General features: G+C 43.8%; 2 protein-coding genes across 4 annotated transcripts; both read right to left on the bottom strand.

Moving 5' to 3' along the window:
• Nucleotides 1-3582: 3582 nt before the first annotated feature.
• LOC139336357 (dicarboxylate carrier UCP2-like) lies at nt 3583-7179 on the bottom strand. Its single transcript, XM_070970436.1, has 6 exons — nt 6861-7179; nt 6111-6318; nt 5289-5492; nt 4296-4397; nt 3995-4175; nt 3583-3909 (listed from the first exon to the last, which is right to left on the bottom strand). Exons 1-6 carry the CDS (start codon nt 6984-6986, stop codon nt 3813-3815), a joined length of 918 nt encoding a protein of 305 aa, XP_070826537.1. The 5' UTR covers nt 6987-7179; the 3' UTR covers nt 3583-3812.
• A 784-nt stretch (nt 7180-7963) lies between these two features.
• Nucleotides 7964-21954, bottom strand: c2cd3 (C2 domain containing 3 centriole elongation regulator). Of its 3 annotated transcripts, none has more exons than XM_070970848.1 (33): nt 21774-21954; nt 20838-21107; nt 20593-20750; nt 20288-20454; nt 20015-20172; nt 19796-19928; nt 19561-19713; nt 19312-19459; nt 19104-19204; nt 18554-18751; nt 18343-18458; nt 18133-18251; nt 17806-17937; nt 17084-17536; nt 16828-16979; nt 16512-16755; nt 16144-16312; nt 15872-16055; nt 15552-15724; nt 15326-15461; nt 14841-15109; nt 14538-14615; nt 13849-14454; nt 13437-13769; nt 13214-13352; nt 13049-13113; nt 12754-12959; nt 12518-12648; nt 12270-12419; nt 12000-12184; nt 10748-11507; nt 10095-10203; nt 7964-8183 (listed from the first exon to the last, which is right to left on the bottom strand). In XM_070970848.1, exons 1-33 carry the CDS (start codon nt 21823-21825, stop codon nt 8055-8057), a joined length of 6576 nt encoding a protein of 2191 aa, XP_070826949.1. In that variant the 5' UTR covers nt 21826-21954; the 3' UTR covers nt 7964-8054. The 3 variants fall into 3 exon arrangements, with proteins under 3 accessions (XP_070826949.1, XP_070826948.1, XP_070826950.1); XM_070970847.1 differs by having other exon boundaries at nt 14538-14618; XM_070970849.1 differs by lacking the exons at nt 7964-8183; nt 10095-10203 and having other exon boundaries at nt 11269-11547; nt 14538-14618.
• Between the last annotated feature and the right edge of the window lie 1535 nt (nt 21955-23489).

Here is a 23489-nt window from a genome sequence, read left to right on the forward strand (position 1 = left end):
TTCCACAGCAGAAAAACACAGTGTGCATCACGCTCGGTGGTGCCTCCTGAAGAAGATCAATCATGGAGAGGAGGAGTGTGAGGTAAACATATAACAAATATCAGAGTTTCAAAATACAGCATGTATTCAGTTACCTTGTTAATCATTACGGAGGAGGAGACGGTGCTTAACAAATGATCTTAGTGTAATACATTAAACAGATTTGCAGCAAACAACATGAACAGTGCAGCAAAATGAGCAAGCTAATGTTTCCCTTCTCTAAATACACTTTATATAATGACGCCTGTGTCTGATAAATATGAAACAAGCCCCTTACACATGTCACATGTTAACTAGTATTTTAGGGTAATATACTGTATATGAATAGATAGACTTGCACCTCTCTTATGAAAACAGGCCTGGAGGACAACAGGAAAGTCGGACCTGTGGGAGAAACAGCTGCTTAATAGAAGATATAAGCAGAGAAATAATACATGTCAGCCTGGTTTAGTCACAGTTAGCAAAGCCAATATGCTCAAAGGTTCAGGATTTTGTAGGGGAAAGGAAAAGGTCTAATCTGGTGTAACATAATATGCATTGTGTGTGTTTTTGAAAATAATGACACATTTCTCCTCACAGCTGCTGTTTCAGAGGTTTGCGGAGGGGAAAATGCCGCTGGCAGATTTCTTGGATTCGTTTTTCAGCTCGCGGAAACTCCAACACACCCGTTTGATCCTCATGAAGAACCTCCAGGATGTGACCCAACTCAGATCGACACAAAGGCCCGGTGAGATTCACCCTGACGCTCAGCATTTCTCAGCTGGTTTCCCTGAGCAGATCCAGAACACCTGCCTCCCAGTCTGCAGTCTCACCACAGCCGTGGTCCTACCTGCCTGCTGCCACCCTCCGCTCCTGCTGCCCTTTGGTAGCCACGCAAACACCGGCCAGTATCTACAACACTTAACATTCTGTCATGATTACGAGTCCCTGCGTGCAGGACCGCATGGACGGGGCCCCAGATGGCCTGCGAGACCCCTCCGTCTTCAGCCGCTGAAGGTGCAGCAGAGGAGGCATCAACAGGGACCACAATGAACCTGATCCAGGCTCAGATCCATGTTTGTGTGTTTCAGCATCAAGTACTGAAAACTGCTTTAAATTTTTATTTATAAGGATATTTCCTGATCTAAGTCTTGTTATTGTTGTTGTTGTTCAACAGCTGTCTGTGTGAAGAGAACATTAATAAACGGTGAAGAAGAGGAGAAGTGTGGCACATTTTGTAGGGTATAAAATCACGTTTATAAGTCTAAACTTCAGGTACTATATAAGCAGCTGGGTTGGATTTTCCTGATGAGGGCCTTTTGAGTGAGGAACACCATCCCATAAATAATCCCATAAAAGCTCTTTAACCTTCAGAGCTGCCCCTTTAAAATTGTCCTTTTGCAATTTCCTACATTCCCCAAAAGTCTTCCAACGCCACACAGAGACAGATTCTGAAGCAACTGCCATTCAGTATATTAAATAAATAAAACCACGCCTAAGGATATCTGTGATTTACTGCTACACTGAACACACCTCACGTCTGATGCCAGAAGACTGTGTTAACACTGAACAACACCCATTTTAAAGAGCTGATTGTACAAAAGGAAAACATGCGTGTCATCATGTCTGGTGAGAACACGTCTGTGTCTCCTTGAATGAGAAAAATAGTGAACAGCTGGTTCAGTGAACTTGAACAGCTCACCGACACTCGACACCTCTGATGGTCTGCATGCAGAGACTCCTGCCAAGGTCAGCAAAGGACAACACTTTATTTACTTTAAGCGCGCACTCACCTCTTCATCCTAACATTTACCAGTACGTCTTTTCATAAACAGCCAAGGGTAATCTCGTAAAACTCATCACTTGTTCAGGATCTTTGTTTCTCCCCTCCATTAACTCATCTAAACACTCGAGAGGGTTAGCCAGGGTGCCATATGGCCCAGTACAGCTTGCCATACTAGTTCAACCATGGAGAAACCTCACTGGCACTACAGGAGATGATTAGCAGGGTGGAGCACGTTCAAAGGCTTTTGTTACACCACAGACTTCAGTTACATCTTTGTCAGCAGCCTCTTTTGTCCCACAACACTCAAATTGGGCAATTTTCTTGTCTGTCAGCTGCTTGTTTTGTGCTTTTCACCTCTTTCACCTCCACGTCTCTGCTTTTGATGGAAAACCTGCTTATTTTTGCAAAGAAATATGTGGAAAATAGAAAATAAATGAGCTCAGTATGCACAGAATTTAGATTTCAACACATATTTAAAAAGACACCACAAACACACAAAGACAATCCTTATTGACGAGCATAACACATCTGATGTCCCATTCTGTTTAATTTCTGTGTACAACATGAAATATTGAGCCATATTCTAAAAATATGGCAGCACTTATTAAAACCATTTTCTTTATGTAAACACAGCTGTTAGAAAAAAGCCTGAGTCATGTCTGAAAAGCATTTTCATTGGCTGTCAGTATTGACTCGTATCTCACAGTTCAGAGGTGGTTTTATCTTCGCATTGTTCCCCTGAATGGTCACATGTAAAGGGGATTATACAGTAGAGTATCTATAACAGCATCCGGTAGTGCTGCAGGTATGGAGTAACACTTGGTGGGGCCCACCGTGCACGAATGTGGGTCAGGGTCCTTTCAAGCGGACTTTAGACAAAAAGCATTCAGGGATATTTTTGGTTTATTCCATTCTTTCAAATACGTACTGTAGTAGATAAATTTGTGGTATTTATAGGATTACATATAAAACTTTGGCTCATTCCTAATAGAGATGAAATGAGAAGTTGATTAATCAACTCACAGAAACTGACAGAAAATCACACAAAAAAAGCCAAAGATTCCACATTTCCAGTCTTATTGGACAGTAAATTGAATAGTTCGGGGTTTAGGAGTGTGAGTCAGACAAAACAAGAGATTTGATGAAAGTGTGCTTTTTTCTCAAGACTCTGGCAATTTAAAGACCAAAAGACTAAAAAAATCTAAAATATAATAATAATATTAATAAAATTAGAAGATTAAACCATAATAAAAATAACAGTTAATTGCACCCTAATCCCTAAAAATTCATATGAGAGACTACATTTTTTCAAGTGATCATGAAAGCAGCAAATTTCCACCTGGAACCAGACGTGAAATACAAAACCCAAAGAAGACAATCCAGAAAACCAAACAGTCACCGTAAACAGTGTGACAGGAAGGAACCCTGCACCCTGCACCAAGAGGTTGTTTTTCACTTCCTGTTTCATTCATTGATCGTTTAGGTTGGTTTTTGTATTTTTCGACATGGATTTTTAATTCCACAACTGTTTTACATCATGATGTGACGTTCGCTTGTGTGGGCCCCAGGAAGTGTAGTTACTACCTTGGTGAATGTCCAATTAAATAAATATGTCCCCACGCACCCCCAGAATTCACCTTTTCCTCAGCAGAGGTTCTGGCTTGTGACTGCAGGTGTTGCTAATGACATTAACAATGGCTCTGTTGCATTCAAGTGTCCAAATAAGTCAAATAAATCAGAAACTGATGCTGCTAAATGGTATTCAGCCTGTGCTTTTCCTGCTCTGTCATGTCAAAATGTCTTCTGTGGAAACTCATTAGAAAAGAACAGTGGAAAAGGTCTATTCTAGAAATGCCTTGCAGTTGTATCCCTGAGGAAGAACAGGTCTGGACCAGCAGCAGCGGTCATCATAACACTGTCTCTCTGAAGCATGTGCTGCTCGGTGCACGTGGTCTTTGCTTTGCTGCGACAACAACATCCATCCAGCCCAAACCAGCTGTCAGCCAGATCAGAACTGGAGTCTAACCATGGCTCTTTTAATCTGCTCGTAGCTCACAAACATCACAATGTTCCAGGACCCCAGACGAAGAAACGAAGGCATAAAGCTAGAAAAAAAGAGAACATCAATCAAGACAAACTGTCATTTAGTTTTTGCTTTGTCAGTGATTGTCACTTGCTCGCACTACATACCCCTTATAGAAAGCTGTGGGTCCCTCTTTAACCAGCATGGTCATGGCACAGTTCATTGCACCTCCATACTGCCCAGGCACTGAATTCATGAAGCGTGTCTTCACCACATCCACCGGAGACGCCACGATGGTGGTGCAGAAACCTGCTGCGAAGGCTGCTGTGAAGTGACACGGCATGTTGTCTGGGGAAAAGAAAATGTTTGCTTTACTAGAAGGGCCTGAGGGTTAGAGGCCAAGAGATGCTTAAAAACCAGGAACACTAAAGAGGTGAGAAGAAGAGCCTGAAATGTGTTTGTGCTTGCCTGTCATCAGCTTGTTCCTCAGGATGAGCTCTTTGATGATGTCATAAGTCACCAGCTCGGAGCAGTTTACGATGGAGTTACGAGCGATGTTTGGCAGACAACCTGAAAAGTCAGAGCAGCTTAATAAACAATAAAATTCAACCTGAGGCGCTTTAAAAGAGCACAGCACAAAAGAGTGGAAGCGGTAGAACCAAAGATATCGTCTGTTTTACTCCTCGCATTTTTCTTCATCATACTCGGCGCCTACATTACCCACAATGCCCATTAACAAAACATGTAATAAATATAACTTGCACAGATTAACTTTCTAAAACGTAGACTGTGTAAAAATCACTACAGCGCTGCTTACCATTTACAGATTACTGACTTCCAAAGTGAAAAAATGTTATATTGAAGAATGCACTAAGTACACGTTGTGCTATTTGTGTCGCCTTGAGGCATCGTTAAGTGTACTCAAGTTGTCCTTGAGTGATATTTGAGTAATACTTGAAGTGTAAATAGATGCAAAATTGACACTTTTTACAAACTTTAAGTGTACTGAAGTACATCAGTGAAAATCAGGATTCGTGAGCATTCACAACACACTGCAGTGCAGTGTATTATATCACCAATGTGTTGGAAATATTCTTAAAGTACCCTTTAATTAAGCGCACTAATAACAGACATAAGTATGCTTTATTATTATCAAAAGTATTTGTAATTCAGTGCACTTTTTACTTATGCATACTTAAGTACAATTTCTAATCCATTTACAATAAAGTACACTTTTACTATGAAATACTTCTTAAGTTAAGTAGAACTTAATGACATCTATTTAGAAGTTTTTTTAAACACTTTTTAAAAAGTATACGTCAAACATACTAATTAGTCACAAAAAGTAAAAGTGCAATGACTTTTCTACACTTCTAATATACTAAAGTACTACTTTTTAACGGGGGTTTACCACAGAAATAATCACAAATGTCACTAATTTATTTCCCCGTTTGAGTTTACCTTTCCAGAGCCCTTTAATGCCCTCATCCCTGGCTATGGTCTTGTAGGCATCAATCGTGCTGCTGTACCTCTTCACAGAGCCGCCCTCAGGCAGGCGGACCTGAGCCTGGAACCTGACTTTGACCACATCGGTGGGCTGAGCGAGGGTCACCGCCATCGCTCCTGTGGTGCAGCCCGCCAGCAGCCGAGTCCCGATCCCTGCATCTACAGGCAATGCATACGAAAAACACCTAATTTATGTGATGCCTCAAACATGTTAAGACAGTAAGACTGAACAGGGGTGCAGTTATAAACATGATGACAGCAGATAATGAGTAGATAATATGTATTGAGTCGACACAAACGTAGAAAACTGGCTGTGGAGCTGGCTTTCATATCAGTTAGGCCTCTGGCATAAACACCGATCTGCTCCCTGAAAGAGGAATCTGCCCTGTGCCCTATATCCTGGAGCTGCTCTCTGTCAAAACCAGTTCAAACAATGGAGCGCATTGCATTTTGACTCATTCGCATTCGAAGCGTTGAACGTCAACTTTGCCTCTTTATCATTGTGATTCTTTTATTTTATCAATAATGTAAGTAATATTTCCTGATGTGCGTTCAAACGGTGCCATAACCCTCCTTCAACCAGCTCAGTGCTTTGATGTTGGAGCCAGTCGCGTGTCTCTGCTTTGATCACATTTATTTTTATGCTAATAGTTTAAGGTGCTGCGATGACCCAGTCTGACCTGCCACACCTAAACTCTCACATGCATGTTTGCAACTGCATGCCAGATTTCAGTCTCTCTGCTGCTCGACTGCCTGTGGAAACATTTGCTCACATACTCTCTGAGCCTCTGGTGTAGAACTGCTTCATGGAGTCATACAGGCCGATGCGGACCGAGGCGAAGCTCATCTGTCTGTGCAGTCCTGCCACCAGCCCGCTGTACAGACTCCTCGGGCCCTCGGTCTTCACCATGGTGATGATAGTGCCAAACACACCTCTGTATCTCGCCCTTTGGCCTTCCAGCGGGGATCTGGATTCACCTTGAATCTAAAGTAACATAAACGCACAAAAACATGGGAGAAATGTGCATTTAAACCTGCTGCGACAACCAAATCAGTCTTATAACGAGTTCAGAAGCCTGTATTTCCTTCTCATTGTTCACAAGTGTTTCATCTGTGTTTGACATAGCAACATGCACTTAAGTGGGTTAAGATGTTCCTGCTGCTCAGGGCCACGGATGCACCCTACTGAGAAACAATGGGGGTGAGTACCACAGTCTCTGGGCAATTACACAAAAACAAAAGGTGGGGGTCTTTTTAAAGCTGATCCTGGAGCCATATTCATAGATTAAACTGTTTTTAACTCCAAAAAATAATTTTAAATGCTGTATTTCTACACCAGAATTTGATCCTGGCATGGTTTATTGAGCTTTGACAGCATTTAAAGCATCATGTAGGGAGATGACATAAAATAAGTTGTAATTAAACAGTTAAATTAATATCATAAGGGGATTGTTGGGGGCTGATTTCTAAAATCCTGGCATTAAGCAGTGTGTCCTCACCACTGCCTGTACAGTAGCTGGTCCTCACCTGAAGTCTGACTTTGGCTGTGTCCAGGGGGAAGGTGACCAGGTCGGCCACACAGCCAGCTGCTCCAGCTGAAAAGACCTTGACAGGGGCTGATGGGACCAGATCCGCAGCCCCTCCACCGACCATGGTCCACGACTGAGGATCAGCGAGGTCTGATCGACAAAAAAACTGAGCCCATCAACCAGAAAGACGCACAGCAGCTTCTGTTCCGCGTCGGCATTTAAGGACTATGTCCCTAACGCGAGCAAACTAGTCACATGTCCCTTCATGGCACATCCAGCCAACGTCAAGTTTCAGGAGTTGAAAAGTTTCCTTTTTTGAAGTCCTGCTGTAGCCCATTAGCATTAAAATAAAAACAAAACAAAACAGATACATAAAAATTAAACAAATACAAAAGTCGGAGTCCTCAAACGGCCGCACAGCAGCGCGCACAGCCGCAGCGTGAGCGCCACTGGCTCACACTGCGCCTCTCCCGCACACTTGTCGACTCTTTTAAAGGAGGCTGCTCAGCCTCGCGTGCGATCCAGACGCACCACATACCAGGAAGTCTTTGTGGCTGACGATTCACTTGCTGCTCAAACCACAAGCGCCAGTCGTAAAGTCCCGTGCATTAATTTAGAACAACATCCCTTTGATTACGTCATGTTGTGTTTATACTTTGTTTTCAGCCACACCTCCGAAATAAAGCAGATTGTGATCATTTGCTCAACATATATGTAACGTCTGACCTCATCAGCTTCAGTGATGTATCTGCTTATTCTGAACTTGATGCAGCAGCACGTTTCAAACATGTTGGGACAGGAGCAACTAAAGACTGGGAAGGTCTCCAGAAACACCTGTTTGGATCATTTTTCTGTTTGCCACCACAATATATAACCTGAAACCATATTAATCCAATCCACTCCAATCAACCTGTTGGTGTGACTTCAAATTTAAGTTTCATGTATTTTGAGCTGTGTTCAGCAGCCAGTGAAACACGGGTTCAATGGGTTCATGACAGAAATCTGAACACAGCCTGAGGCCTGTTCCCAGAAGCAGAACATCTGGTATCATAAACACTAAGAACAAAATCATGCATATCAACAAAATACAAAAAAAAAAAAGCACCCGGCTCTGAAAACAGTTCATATTTATTTATAAAAATACAAAATGTTACATATAATTTACAGAAACCACCGAGCAGTAAAAATGTGATCATGAACGTTTGTCATCAAAATGAGCTGCAAATATTTTCGCTATTCTTTCAGTCTCCTTCTTCATGGAGGACGGCGACATGTCGCGACGCTGTCGAGGCCCTCTGCGATGGACTGCAGAGCTCTGCTCCTGGAAAGATCATGAAAAGTAGCAATAAAACTGAGCAGCAGACCAATATTTTCTGTTCTACGCAATGAACAGGACTTGGAAATTAAAATTTAAAAGGTGTACTAGGAAGAACAAACATGCAAATGAGAAACACTGTGTTATTGTGTGTTTGAGGTGTGTGGTCACCGCTCAAACACAGCAAGCCTTTCTTTGGTTCATGTTTACATTCATGGGTGGACTGTCAAAGGTACACAATGCAGGATCTCATACAAAAGTCATCCCTCTCAGTCATCACATCTCACCCTCGAGGTGTGTGAAGGTGTGTTTATCCTCTGCCTGGAGTCTCATTTTCTTCTTATTTTGCTGTGGTCGGGGTGTTTCTGGGCATCAACGAACGAACCGGTTCTTTAAAATCACCTCCCCCCTCAAACTGCAGCGCCTACGTGTACGTCTGTTATCTCCACACCCTTCCTGAAACTCGATCCATTTACTCTGGTGTGGCAGCAATACTTCTCCATCTCTACAGCAGCTGTGTGAATTATCATGTCTAAATATCTTAATTGCACGTTTAAGTCTCATTGTGCTTGATGTGTAACATAAGTCTGTTTAATCCTTAATAAGTCTGATTATTCTTATGTAACCTCGACTCCAGTTGACTTTGGTGCTTAAAAACACACCATAAGTGCACCAGAGGGGCTCATGAGACGTGCATGACGATAGAAGGTCTGTTTGGAGGACGGGACAGACAGTGACAGGGAGACAGAAAAGTATCAACAGGACAGGGAGACAAGGCAAGATGGCTGCAGGGTACAGAAGGACTGAACATTTCTGTTTGAGGTGCACATGATGAACTAACATTGTTTTGTGTATCATGCTCTGAGCATAAACAAAGTCTGAAAACTGACTCCACTCTGGGGAAATATATGTGCATAACATTGATTTGCTTCCTCAGTTTTGCAGAATTAATATCTGTTTTTTTAATAATACCGTGAAGTTTCTTTCTGTCTGTATATATAAATGCTATGAAGAACTGACATGATTTCTAGAGATTTTCATGATGCAGCAATTTGGCTAAACATGACTGATGAATCAATGTTTGCAGTCAAACTACAAACCAAGCGCACCGGGTGATGACGCTCAAATGTTACAGATATTTAAAGGATCATCAAACAGGATGCACCTGGGCTCAGTTTTTATTTGATCATGTATCATTGATTTTTATTTATATGTTTTGTGTCATTTCATTATCATCATTATGTGACAAGCTGTGGTCATCACAGATGCCTGAGCCCTGACTGTTAAGGAAGGGGTTAATATTCGGGGCAGGGGGGAGTGTTTTGTTCCTGCCGCTGCAGACCGTTGGTTACGTCACAGTACGTACTGGAGTGCTGGATACAAACGCGCTTTCTTCTTTTGATCTTAAGACTGTTCAAACTACTTCGCTAAAGCAAAAGTCTACAGACTCAACACAAAGAAAATATGATGGAGACAAAATGCATTAACACTGTAACAGAGACTGAATGAAGGCAGACAGATGACATGTTGACTTGCAGTGTAAACACTGGCTGGAGTCATGAACACCGCATGCACTTATCGTGCTTTAAGTGTGTACAGCATCAACTTGAAATACTTGTCAGGTTACATAACAGCGGGTGGACCTCAACCTGTTCATGCTGCACAAATGAGAGTTAAATTACACTGAATATTGCGCGATGTGAAAGGTAAAGTGCTCTATTAATAACACCCTGCTGTTGGTGACACAATGACAAATGGACATAAATTCAACTTTGTTTAATGTCTTCCTTTTTCCAACACGACTGTATGTAATAAAAGATGGTAAAACTAAGGGGTTAGAATTAATACCAAGATATTCAGGTACACAGTCAGTGAGAGAGTGAGTGTGAATGCCAGAAGCTGGTGACAAATACTCACCGGGTCACTGGTCAACTGGGAGAAAGAAGGAGCTAAACGTATGGCTCTCATGGACGCCTCCAGCTGGTGAGAGGGGAGGAAGAAGTTTGGGACCTCTGCAGGCTCAGAGCTTAATGTATGAATGTTAAATAAATAAATAAACAAAGTTTGATGGCATCCTACAAGCCAGTGATGATCAAAGAGATGAAGCTGGTAAACGCCAAAAAGGACATTTCAACACTTGGCACGTTACAGACAACAAAATGCAACTATGAGTGTGAAGACCGGGATGAAAGGGGACATTTGTACGGCAGATGTGTCCAATCGGTTGGAAAGGAGGAACACATCGTCCCCTGTCTCACGTCATGTTATTCATTTTAGAGGCTGCAGTTTGTGGTGCTGTTGAGCTGTACTGCTTTATTGCAGAGAGGTGTTTCTTTTATTTTTAGCCTCCCCTCACTGACATCAATGGAGTGGAGAAAATATTAGGACACACATATCAACGCAAACTGCTTTTTAAGTGACCTTGTGCAGTCGGGACACTCTCAGGTAGAGAGATAACAGACTCGATGAACAAGTTTCCTCACGACTCTTTGGCTGTACTTAACCTTCAAATGAAAATGATAACAGCAAAATCTGGCAGCCAAAAAGATGAAAACACAGATCAAGGATACGGTTGAGGTGGAGTGCCTTGATTGGAGCATGAAGCATCATGGGTATCTGTGACGTGCTGGGCGGTGGGTGATGAATATTCGTCACTTGACCCCTCACTGGGACTATTAGCTTCGCTTGCTGGTCTCTCATCTAAAGCGTGTCGTGTCCTTTCGTCGTCTCCGTCTGTGTCTGAGGCGTCTCCTGCTGATCCATTAAAACTGTCCCCGTCCTCCCGTCTGTTGCATTTGCGTTTCTCACTGCGGTCATGAGGTTGCAGATTTAACGTCTGCCACTTCTCGTACTCGCCTTGGCTCAGATCCGGCTCCTCTGGTGTCTCCGGGCTCTCCAGACAAACCAGGTCAGGGTCTGACAGGATGCTGGTCCAAGGACTCGTTTTGTCTGTTAAAGATGTCACCTCATTCAGAGGTCTCGGCTTCACCATAACTACGTCATAATCTTCATCGTCATCGGTTTCCTCGTCCCTTCTGCTACCTGTCCCATCTTCACCCTCGTCCAATCCTTCTTCGTTTTCATCCTCGGACTCAGTAACTTTGCAGTTTCGTCTGTCTTTTCCTTCCTCAGGCTCAGAGTCCGTGTGCTCTTCAGCCGTCTTCGGTGGGGGCGAGGACGGCGGGATCATTTCTTCTTGGGCAGAGTGTGAAGCTCTGCGTGGACTGGAGATCTCAGGGACAGTTTGAGGCCTGTTGTCTCCAGCGGGGGAAGTTGTTGAGCTGCTCTGCAGGTTTGAGGGAATGGTTTCTAGGTGCTGTCCTCGCAGACCTGGGTGAAGAGGACAGTGAAGATTTCAGTAACACTGCAACTGAGAAAACAATCTGCAGATTAACTGATAATGACAATAAGTGTTAGTTGTATAATAACTTTGTAATTAACGTGGCCATTTTTAGAGTGACAGCAATGCAGCGTTGACTTTATTCCATTAACTGACATCTCAGCACCAGCCGGTCCGTCTTCACAGGACTGAAGGTGTCCAACAGAAGACAGTGACGCCACCATTTATGGTTAGAGTGCGTACGCCACACAGTCGACTGTGTCCACAATGAACTCTGGGGCAACTGCCAAGGTTGGGTAAGCTAGAACAACGTTTACCTGCCAAGAACGGTCTTTAAATGGTCAAATGACTATCAGACACTTTCACATGATAACATTATGTTTTCACTAAAGACTATTGATGGAAAAATGTTGCATTTGCTGCTTGTTGGCTGATCATTTCAGACCTATTAACTAAAACCACTTGCAAGGGAAAGAGCTCACCACTGATGATGTTGTTGACTTCTCCAACTAACTGGTTGGACTTGAAAAGCAGCTGACATGTGCCCGTGTCCCTCTGTCCCTCAGGCTCAGTGTGACAGTCCTGCTCATTCAAGGACGGGAATGTGGGAGTTGAGAGCTTACGACTGAAATATCTCTGGATGTTGTCGAGCTCACTGAGTTTTTTCCTGCAGAAACGAGACGCAGTCAAAGCTCAGGTTTTTATTAAAAAGCGAAGCAGTGATGTTGGACTGTGTGTCTGGGGAATGATACCTGAGCGCTGAAAACAGGAACGAGCTGGAGGGACTGATGTCATCAGCACTGCTGCTACAGACAGAATTAGCGGCTGCGTGCTCCTGCAGATTTTGATGGTGAAGACGTACTTTGTCCATGTGCTCGGTGTGGCGGTTGCTCTCACTGCACCTGAGCATACATAAGTCCAATGTCAGACAGCATTTTTTCAGGATGTGGGGTTACATTTGAAACAATGACTGAATGAAAGTGTTCATTGTTCAACAAACCTTTCAGAGAACAGGCTGTGCTTGTGGTCAGGCGAAGAGATCCTCTGCTCGGGGTATCGGCTGATGTGCGAGGGGAAGCTGCTGTATGAGGCTGTGGTATGGTAGCTGAGAGGGAGTGCCTGGAATAAGGCCTGTTAATGAAACACATTCATTGTTATTAGTCCGTAAAAGTTTGACCTATATCTTATAAAATAATTTATGAGAGGCACACTGTATGCATGAATGCTTTCTCTCACCGGTGAGTATTTGGCAGCTTCTTCATTCACAATTTTTCTCTGTTCTCGGAGGTCTTGGACCCCCTTCAGTGGAGTAATGGACACTTTGAGCTGGCCGTGACACTGACCGCTGAAATCTGTGATGTTGTACCAGCCGCACACTGACTGGAACCCACAGACTAAGGGGGACAGGTCAACAGAGGCAAATCCAATCACCCTCTCCGTGTCTAAGGAAGTGAAACGACCCAGGAATTAATAAATCAAACAAGGTAAGGTGGTAACATCAGATAACATGAGGTGAAGCAGCTTCCTGTACCTCCTTTGTGCCAGACTTTAAACACGAGAGCTTGCTGTGGATCAACCAGTAGCTGCTTAGAAAGCCTGTAAATGTGAAGCAAATCATCAGTCTTATATCTGTGATTGTTTGGTGTACTACAAACATCCTCAAACATTTAAGTTAATGTCCGTGATATAACTCCACCTGCACTCGTGTTGATGGTCCCACACGGGGCAGTCACTGTTGGCTATGACAGCTGTGGATGCTGGTTCAGCAGAGTCCGCAGTGATGTACGAAACACAACAACACGGTGACCCTTCACTGCGCTCTGATAGAGGACAGCCTGGCAGACACACACACTTCATCATTAATGTACTGTGTGGTAAAAGGAGGGGTGGAGGAAAAAGATTCCAAGTCACGAGCTCACCTTTCAGATTGAGGTGCATTGCTCGGTCCACTGCAACCGTCACAGGGAACGATTCCTCCATGCTCACTTCTGTGTGCTGCACAGACGTGATGTCTGGGGTTGTTCTGGAGGATTTATTCTTGTGTCTTCCTTGCAGGGTTTTGGGTGTAGAGGGCGAGGGAGGCGCTGCTTCCACCTCTTCTGTTAAAAGCTCCCTCTGGCTGTCCGAGTCCACCTGGGTGTCAAGTCCAGCAGAGCCCTCCACAGGGATGAAGCCTGCTGTCAGGGTGATGTGCACCCTGAGAGCAGCCCCCTGTAAATCTGCCGCCGAGCGTCTGAACAGCGGATACACTCCTGTAAGACCACACAACTGTGATTACACTCAGAAATGCGGCCACTTACCACCATGACAACACAATGAATCACTTCTTACCACTGAGAGTAAGCTTCTGCTTAGGTGTCTTTGCGAGAGAGTACAGATCGACAAACGCTGAACCCACCAGTCGGTCCGTGTCTCTGGGCCTTTGGGTTTTGTCTTTCTTAAAGGCAACCCACACCTGGACCTCCAGCCTCTCCTCTCGGAGATACCACATCAAGGGCTGAGTGTTCCTCAGCTCCACAGTTCTACTTCCCTGGAAAGTGACCGTGGCCTGGTCCTCCTCCCCACCCTCAACAGTGGGGTGTTTCATTTGCGAGCAGAAGGCTTCCTGGTCGTAGAACTTGTACCTGAAGTAGCAGTAGGTGGAGCGCTGAAGCTCACTGTGGCCTGGCAGAAGCAGGCAGTGGACAGGTATCCACGCTCTCGGCATAGAAAAACTCAAAGCCAGGTTTCTCGTGCATTCTCCCCAGCCGTCTTCATCATCTTGCATTTCATTCTGAGCTATTTCCCAGCCCACACCCCGAGCAGCTTTAATGACTCGTTCCCTGTCTGAGTGGTGGGCGAAGTTCACAGAGATCTCGAGGCCTCCGACCAAAATGTGCTGGTGCTGAGAAGAGCTCGTTTCCTGAGGTAGATACACTCCAAACCAGCCAGAAATACCTTTATGTTTGGAAGAAAAAACACAATGTACAGTGTGTTGATCAGAAGATCTATTTGACAAAGAAATCACAGGTGTAACATACCTGTTCTTTTATGGATGAGATCAGCCAGAGGTATTTTCACTGTGCCCAGCATCACATCTTTAGGCTTATGAGTGAGCACTGCTGCAACAAATAGCACAAAACAAGTGACTTACAGACAGACATTATGAACTAACACTAAAACTGACTGCAGAAACACTGCTTGCTTTTAAGAAATTCTGGAGCAAAATAAACAGTAAATTGCAAAGTAAAATGACTTGCAGAGAAAAGAAGTAACATGCACTATAGTGTATAAATCTGTAACATTTTTATGTGGTAAACCAAATAAAATAAGCCTTCTTGAACCTTTGCGACTGTCTCTGTTCCAGAGAGTGAAGAAAGCAGACGCCTCTTCCAGCTGCTCGGCCAGGCTGCAGGTTTCTCCGCTGCTCCTCTGAAGCAGCAGATCACAGGACACCTCCATGTGGTGGTCAAACTCCGGGCAGAAGGTCCTGGCAGCTATGCGGGTGCACCTCCTCTCACTCTCAGGCAGGAAGGAGAGCTGGACCGTGATGTATGTGTTCACTCCCACACCAGCAAAGTAGCTGAACCTTTCGTCTTGTTCAGATACAACCCTGAAGTAGAGAGGCAGAAGCACAATAGTCAACTGAAGACACTGGGGCAGCATCTATAAATCAGTACAAGAAATGAGCAAATACTCTCAGTGTGATGCAGATCTCCGCTGCTGAAACACCTGCTATGAGACCCATGAAAGGAGCTGAATGTCATTTCATTTGCTGAACATAATAAAGACCCACAGAGCTCCAAAGAAGATGGTCGTGGTGACATACCTCGCTGCGGCCTGCAGACCTGATGCTCTGTGCACTTGAACCACGAGTGTGACAACACGAGAGGCAGCTCCTTTACCAGTCTGCCCTTCAGGTCTCACTGGTCGGTGTTTGTACCGAATGCAAACATCCAGTAAGCCTAAGAGACACAACAGATCAGTCATCACATCTAAGATGGTAAATGTGTTAGTACAGTATGATATCGCCATAACTGTGTGTGTCTGTGTACCTGAGGGCTGAGGCTGATGTCCTGAGGGACTGTCTGTCCTGGGAATCAGGGGCAGCGAAAACATTTGGACCTCATCGGGATGCTGTCTCTGCATGGTGACCATGGCGCACAGTTTGGACAACGGCAGCATTCCTTTGGCCACGAGCTGATCTCGAACATTTGGATAATAATATCTGCAGAGACACAAAAAAGCACAGAGGCATAATTCAGGATTTAGCCACGGGACATAATAGGAAGTCAAGTTTAAGGGTAGTAGCAGAGTAAACATTTAAGCTGTAATGTACATGTCATGTTCAGTTTTCTTTCAGCTGGACACAAACCTGCACCACACTTCAAACTGGACGCCCCCTCCACTGCTTAGGCCATGACTTGAAAGAGAGCTGAGCAGTAGCCTCTGAACAGGCACTCCTTCAGGAGCCAGAAGCACATGAGTCTCAGTGTGGCCAAACACCGGGTCAGGGACACAGAGAGTGGTGGTGGTACGAAACAGCTTCAGGTTGACGCCTGTTGGAGATGAGGAACAGGTCAGGGTGAAGAAAAAACTTACTGGGAAACTCTTCAGTTGAAGGTTTTATACATTAAAAGGCCTTACTAGTCTCTATGAAGTTTTGGTCCACTTTCGTAGCGGAGTCACCCTCCTGACAGGGGAAACCGTACTGGATGTAGCAGTCAGCCTCACCCCACACTGTGGACTGCAGAGGTGTCAGCCCATTTACCTTCTCCACCCTTATCACAAACAGATGCTCTTGTGCTGCAATCGCCTGCGGGAGGAGCACATTGATGAAAGGAGGTCAAAGTACTTGACATCTTGTCAGCGCAGTCAATGTGTATTCTTGTCCGCGCCATCCAGTCTGAACCTTTTCAGAGAATATTAGTGCTGCCTACTTGCAATTATCTGTTTGACTACAACACACACAAACAAAATGCTTCAAGCATAACGTGGCCAAAATGAACACAGACCTTTGTTTGTGACTGCAGCTGGTGATCAAGCTGATGAACTGGTCTCACAAAGTGAGATACAGAGTCGTATTCTTCATCCCTCGTGTGCTGCAGGGAAACTATCTGCTCCGATCGGCCCATCGCCAAAACAACCCTGAGGTTTCCTTTACAACTACCAGAGAACACATCGATGACTGGCATGTAGCAGTCCACCCCTAAAACAGGGTACTGCGCCTGAAGAAGAAGGTGGGTGATCTTTGGATCCCTGAAGGGGAGGAAAAAAAGTTACCTTACATGTATTTTAGTTGAAGACGTAAATGATCTTTCTACGACTTGCCTAAACGACATGTAGAACTGATGTAGAGGTAGTTTAACAAGGCCAAGGAGTCGATCCTGCCCTGAACTTCCTGTCTTCTGCCACACCTCGATTACCATCACATTATTCTTCATCCGCTCCAGCAGCTTAGCTGTTAAGGCAACAGGAGTCACCTGAGATGAAGGACGGAGGAAAATTGGGTCAGTGGGATTCTGCCTCTTTGTAGCCTGATTTAAATGTTTAGATACGGTTTGAAGACTTGATCTCCTGAGCTAACCTGAACAAAGTTGAAGGAAGGATTAGCGTGACCCCAGCTGACGACAGATCTTGCTGTCTCATCACACCAAAAGAGTTTACAGTTCAAGTACACGTTTAGAGCCTGCATGGGCCCACAGCTGAAGTTCTTTCCGTCTGGCACCATAAGCAAAGTGTGCAGCAGGACCTCAGGGTCCTCCTCCACCTGCTGCTGTGATTTCTGAGGAGATGTGTGCAGGCCAGGATGGGGAGAGGGTTCCTTTGAGGGTTTCTGAGGACTCCAGACATTCAGCCTGGAATCTTCAAAACAGCCAGCTGGTAACTCCTGCCTGCCAACGTCAGCGTGTTCAGATCTGAAGCTGGTCGATCTCTGTGGACTGGGTGCGGTTTGTGAGGGCGATTTGTCTCTCTGAGCCAGCTTGCTTTTACTTTTTTCAGAGGGGAAATTGTTGTCTGTAGCAAGTTCTAGTGAAACCTGATGAAAATAACAATATTACTTCGATGCCTGTAACTTAAGTGACAAATATGATGCAAACATTGATTCCTGGGTAAAACAAAACAGTGTTATAGGGTTGCAGTAACAGCAGCAGCAGCAGCAGCAGTATACTGGTTTAACATATATCATGGTATGAAAATTAACTTCTATCACATATTACATCTGCTTATCTACAGGATTAAATTCTACCATATTAGTAATTAAATGAAATATAAATATCGTATAATTATGCAAAAGCAGTATTTTACCTTGAGAGGTCCAATCTCCTGAGTTCCCCTCTTGCCATCCATGCTCTGTACAGGTAAGATGACAGACTGACTCAGCTGCTTGCTCTCCAGCAGACAGCGCAGGGGGTGAACTGCCTTACCGATGGGAACAGGCTGCGACAGGAAAAGCCGTCATTTTTATTTGAACCGAACTGATTTGAGGAACAAGAACTTAGATCACAAAAACTAAGTTTAGGAAGACACAAGTGTAAAGCTTAGGGAACATCTTTTGTCACAGATACCCAAAATTATGAGCCAATATTACTGATTTTTAATCAAATGAGTAATGTTTAGCCTCACGTTACTTACTTTCTTTTGGTCGCTCTTTCGTGAGTAAATCTTGAAAATCAGATCAGTTCCCCACCATTTTTTAACTGTTGCTGGACTGAGGTGGACAGGAAACACAGAGTGCTGCTGGAACTTCACCACTGAAAACAGAGAACAGTCCATGTCAGACACAGTTACAAACCAAAGGCTGTCAGAAACAGTGTTAAGAGTATTATATTTAAGAGGCCGTACCTCCACCTGTGACTTTACTGGCAACGGCTCTGGTCACCTCCCCATCTCCACTCTTATTACGATCATGTCGACTGGAAGTGGAAGCCACAGGGAACACGTACTCAATAAAAAAGGTGCTAATGAAAAGAGAGAAGATATCGCAGCCTTTTGTTACTTGTAATACTAACATTATTTTAAAATGAGATCAAATTAACGTTAAACGCTTTGTTACCACTTCTTGCTGCTTAATGGCCGAGGAGGTTTCCCAAAGGTCTTTCTAGGTGTGGTGGTTGTACTGCCTGGAGGTACAGTCAGGGAGTCGACAGTCACTCTCGCCAGCCGGATCAAACTCAGCAACGTCAGCTGCTCTGCACTCAGGCCAGGAGGGACACCACCAGCATCTGCAGACCGCTGACGCCCTGACTTTAGACTGGACACGGCAAAAATATGGTGAATAATCGTCTTAAATGTATAAAATGTGTGTAGTGTAGTACCCCATATTTTACATTGGCTTCTTAATCTGCTCAATTTCCGTCAGCAGTCTTTATAACTGGCTTATTTACAGATTCAATCAATTAGAGTACATTGAGGTGAAGATACATCCATTCAGATCAAGACCAGACCATCATTAAGCACTTTTTAAGGGTGGCTATCTTTGAAGGACGAAAAATAAAAAAATGGATGACACACATCCACTCAACCCCCACCTGGTCCTCTAAAAAGAGCATGGTGATGTTTACTGTCTAAGCATCATGGCTTGAAGAGCATGTGGAGGTTCTTACCCTCCACTAATCCTGGGTCCAGACTGTGTCAGCTGTTTTTCACTCGAGGACACTGTGCCCGGACCCTCCTCCTCAGTGTCACCTGGGTGGATATGTGACATCTGAAAGACAAGAAATAATAGCTTCAAATAAACATCTGCAAGAAAAGCAAATCAGGTAAACTGATGTTACACACAAAACATTTTTTCCCTGACAAGCAGGTACTTACAGGAGCTTTGTAGAACAAATTTTCCAGTAAGCTCTGATCATATTGTGGATCATTGAGCTCACTATCCCCATTCACACTGCTATGGCCAGACAGAGATTCAGGGAGAGAGTCCTCTCCATCCCAGAGAGGCAGAGGAGATGGGCTTAAGCTTTAAAAAAAAGAAGAAGAAGAAAAAAAAAGAGTAAAAATAACAGGAAAAAACTGCCTACACTTCCCATCAACTTTGGAAGTAAATGTGCACATAGGTACCTGCCAAGGAGCAGATCCACAGCTCTGTTATCAACGTCAGCAGGACAGTCTAAGCCGCAGTCTGAGATCACAACAGCATCGTCGGAGTGCTTCAGAGTTGAATCAGCATGCAGAATATTTTCAAGAAACATCCCAGAGGGAGAAGGGAAGGGCCTGCAGACACAGGAGTAAAGCATTATGGAGTGTGCATTATAAGGTGACAGAAAACATTTTCATACACATTTGAAATACTAACTTGGACGGTGGCAGGATGTTATCCTTTGGGAGAGGAAGAGGGGCGTCTTTCAGAGCTGGGGTAGAATCCAAGTCATTTTTCAAAGCCGATACCACCATAGCGTTTCTCAGCTTATTTCCGCGCTCTAGAATAACTGAGATAAGAGCAGATGTTTAAGAAATAGGCAGATTGTGTGTTTGTGGTTATGTACATATAACATATAGTCATGCAGCAACCAACCTGAGAGGATATCATTGGTTGTTTGCCCACGAGACTCCCGGCTTGAAGGATTCATTGCTGTCTGACTGTTGTGAGATCCGTTTGTTCTTGGCATCTGATTCTCTAGTGAGTCTTCTTTGCCTGTCTGGCCATTTTGGAAATATAAGTGGTCTTTCCCTCTGAAAATATTACAGCAATATATACAGTAAGATTATGATGCTCAGAGAACTTAAGACTGGTGAGTTCTTACAAGAAGACACAAGCATTTGATTATGAACAGTAACAACTTCAAACCTTGGCGTGTTTCCACTGCTGCTCCCAGCTGATTCTTTGCCGCTGCCAGCTGAGAGCGATCTGGGCTGCGACGGCACATTCAGTGTGGTGAACTGCGGTATTTCAGTGCTGATACCTGAGCTGCTGCTGTCATAGGCTTCTGTTAGGGCCTCCAAATTAAGAGAAACCTGAGGGGATAAAAGACTTAAGGAATGAATAACTATAAGTGTTTATGTTATTTACAAGTGCATTTTAAAGGGTGTTCAATCAAATTTTGCTATCCATCGAACTATCTATGGTGGTTTCTGTGGTTTGTTTCCACTCACCTGTAACTCTCCCAGCTTCTCAGATGTTGGAGACACAAGGGTGTAAAATCCACTGATGGGGTGTGACAGAGACAAGCGAGAGATGCCTGCCACCTGAGCCCGTGCAATCGGCAAATGATCCGGTTTTGTCAGGACTTCCAGCACCAGAGAGCCCATATCTGTTCAGCACTGACAGGTTAGTGGTTGGATTTAAACAAATGTTTGCAGCATAGCAAACTCAAACATGTCAAAGCCTCTATAGCTACCTGTAAGATATGAGGTAAACTGCTTTGGCCCACAGCGGATGGGAAAGCGAGCTGTGGTCTTGATGGTCTTCTGAGACGGCTGTGATCCATCTCTCGGGAAGAAGTGTGTCCCATTCGATGACTCTCCCCACCAGCGCAGCCTGACAAATGTTGCAGATGTAGGCTTGTGAACTGTCCATAATACCCGGCTTACTGTCACCAGCAGGAAGCATCTCAGCTGGCCTTCAACAAGAGGAGGGAGGCTGGTGGAGGGGGACACATCGCTGGAGACTGCAAAAGGTTATTTTTGATTACAGCAAAGTCGAGACACAAACAATGCAAACACTGTGACTACTAACATCAACGGTCACCATACAATGGTACAGGTGGAGTGGTATTTGCTGCAGATTTTAGCTGGAATAACAGTCACATACTGTTATGTTCACTAGCATTGTGCAATAGTTCAATGTATAGTTCAAACCTTTACCAGCTGCAACGTTACAGTGATGGACACATTAATGTATCAGTAATTATAACCCAACAATACAATAAACATTATTCTGAAAAGGGCCATTCTGCATATTGAGCACTTGGACTTTTAGCACTATTATGATACCAACACTTTTGTACTTTAACTGAAATTAAAGTTTGAATGCAGAACTTTTACTTGTAACACAGTATTACACTGTGGTATTGATACTTTTACTTGAGTGAAAGTTACTTCTTCCGCCACTGTTTACAAGTTAATGAACAAATGCTTACCGAGACACATTAACAACACTGACAATACTTTCAAAAACAACACAAACCCGAGGAAAGCAACCGCATTTCATCTGAGCATAACATTAGCGAGAAAGCAAACATAAGAGGCTAATGGGAGACTGACAGCTGATGCTAAAAGCTAACTACTTAACGTAGCTGTGCTGCTAGCAGGTAGCTAAGCTAACAACAGTTCACCTTTCTTTTTGCTGCTTCCAGCTTTGCCGGACCTCTGTTTCCTGCTCTTCATGCCTCAGCTCAGTAAATATAGATGGTGAATGATAGCCTGGCCAAAGCAGGGGCTGAAGTGTCAGCAGGCATGATGTTTAACACACTCACACGGGCTAATAATCCGTTTAACAGAGCTGCTCGATCTGCGCGCGCGCACGCACACACACGCACACATACAGCGCGCAAAGTTGTTTCCGAGCAACAAAGTCCCAACGTCCCGCCTCCGCTGCCGCTGCTTTTCACAGAAGCATCATGGGTAATTGAGTTTATCTTTTTTTTGCGGCTGTCAAAAGTCATTTTATGCCACTTCATACTTCTACTCAACCATTCAGAGGAAAAAAAAATTACTTTTTACTTCCTTACATTTCGATTTCGATAACTTAAGTTACTTTGCAGATTCAGATTAATAAGATAAAATTGAATTAATTAATTAATCATTAATGTTGTATTATCATTATGGATAAAGATAAAATATTATGAACTTTATTTACCCGTATTCAAATTCACAAGGTACCCGGCAGCATATTTAAAAAAAATAAGCCCCACCTTAACCATCAACAACACTGAAGTAACGTAAGTAAAAAAAGAAATATGCAACTTCATGTAGCCTTCTTTTACATCACCAGCAGAGGGAAGCACTGATCTTTCCATCATTGTAACAAAGCTGTATACTAAAAGGAGTATGTAGTGATTTTCTTTCTTTCTTGAACCTGAGATTAAAAGAAGCTTGCTTACGTACTTACTTTCATCTTATTCTTTGTTTTCTTCTCTTTCTTTTTGCCACTGGGCAGCTTCTCTGTCAGTCATCATCAGTCTATCTTTCCTTCCCACACTCACTAACTCTGTAACTAAGTAAAAAACAAAAAAAAAAGTTCCCAAACAGGGAAAAAGTGCAGAATTACTGAATGTATTTGACAATGTGTTGACCTTTGGTCTAGTCATATATGCTTTAGGTAGTTTGGACTATGAACTTGCATAGCAACAAGACCCTCTGCAGCCATGTTTGTTGTGGTATTCATGGTAACAGTGAAGGCCACTGAGGGTGTTTAGGAAGAGCGCAGCACAAAGCCCTTTGAATTCTGAGAAGTTAGGCCTCAGGCTGTGAGATGGACTTGTGAAAACATTACTTTAAACCTTTCTGTTTTCCTGGATTATTATGTTTCTGGTTGCACTTCCAAACATTTTGCTGGCAATATTGCATCCAGTATTAAGTTAAATAATCTTGTGGTCTCAGATACTTAATGTTTGCAGACTAAATGTGGATAACTGGGTTTTTTTCTTTGTATGAATCGGAGGGAGCCGGGGCCGTTCTGTCCATCAGCTACACGGGAAAATAATCAAGTCCTGCTGTTTAGACTGCACTCAGGAATGTGCAATATGCATCCAGTTTATGTGTGGTTCTTATGTTTTCTGTGTTCTGTTTGTGTTCACTGTGGTGAGCTGGAAGGAAAACGTATATCACTGTAGGAAAGCAGAGGTAGGATTCCTCTGTCACCCTCATCTTTCTCTACTCTCACAGATCCTTCATTCAATCTGCAGGATCCCCCAAAAAGGGCACACACAGGGGCTCCATGGTGCCATGCTCATACAGCAAATATTAATACCATGTGAGTCCCACCTCTGTTTTAAGATGGGCTCTGACCTACTTCAACACAGATATCTGAGTGGTATGCAGGCAGTGTT

Source organism: Chaetodon trifascialis, chromosome 9 (assembly GCF_039877785.1).
Source record: "Chaetodon trifascialis isolate fChaTrf1 chromosome 9, fChaTrf1.hap1, whole genome shotgun sequence".
In the NCBI taxonomy this organism is placed as follows: Eukaryota; Metazoa; Chordata; class Actinopteri; order Chaetodontiformes; family Chaetodontidae; genus Chaetodon; species Chaetodon trifascialis.

What these genes read in the sequence shown, in the direction of transcription:
- LOC139336357 (XM_070970436.1), bottom strand. Translation starts at nt 6,986, where the DNA reads ATGGTCGGTGGAGGGGCTGCGGATCTGGTCCCATCAGCCCCTGTCAAG. An exon ending in CATTAAAGGGCTCTGGAAAG is followed by an intron (nt 4,398 to 5,288) that starts GTAAACTCAAAC and finishes CTGACTTTTCAG; the next exon opens with GTTGTCTGCCAAACATCGCT. An exon ending in GAGGAACAAGCTGATGACAG is followed by an intron (nt 4,176 to 4,295) that starts GCAAGCACAAAC and finishes TCTTTTCCCCAG; the next exon opens with ACAACATGCCGTGTCACTTC.
- c2cd3 (XM_070970847.1), bottom strand. Translation starts at nt 21,825, where the DNA reads ATGAAGAGCAGGAAACAGAGGTCCGGCAAAGCTGGAAGCAGCAAAAAG. An exon ending in AGAAGCTGGGAGAGTTACAG is followed by an intron (nt 20,455 to 20,592) that starts GTGAGTGGAAAC and finishes TTATCCCCTCAG; the next exon opens with GTTTCTCTTAATTTGGAGGC. An exon ending in CTTCCTTCAACTTTGTTCAG is followed by an intron (nt 16,980 to 17,083) that starts GTTAGCTCAGGA and finishes CCTTCATCTCAG; the next exon opens with GTGACTCCTGTTGCCTTAAC.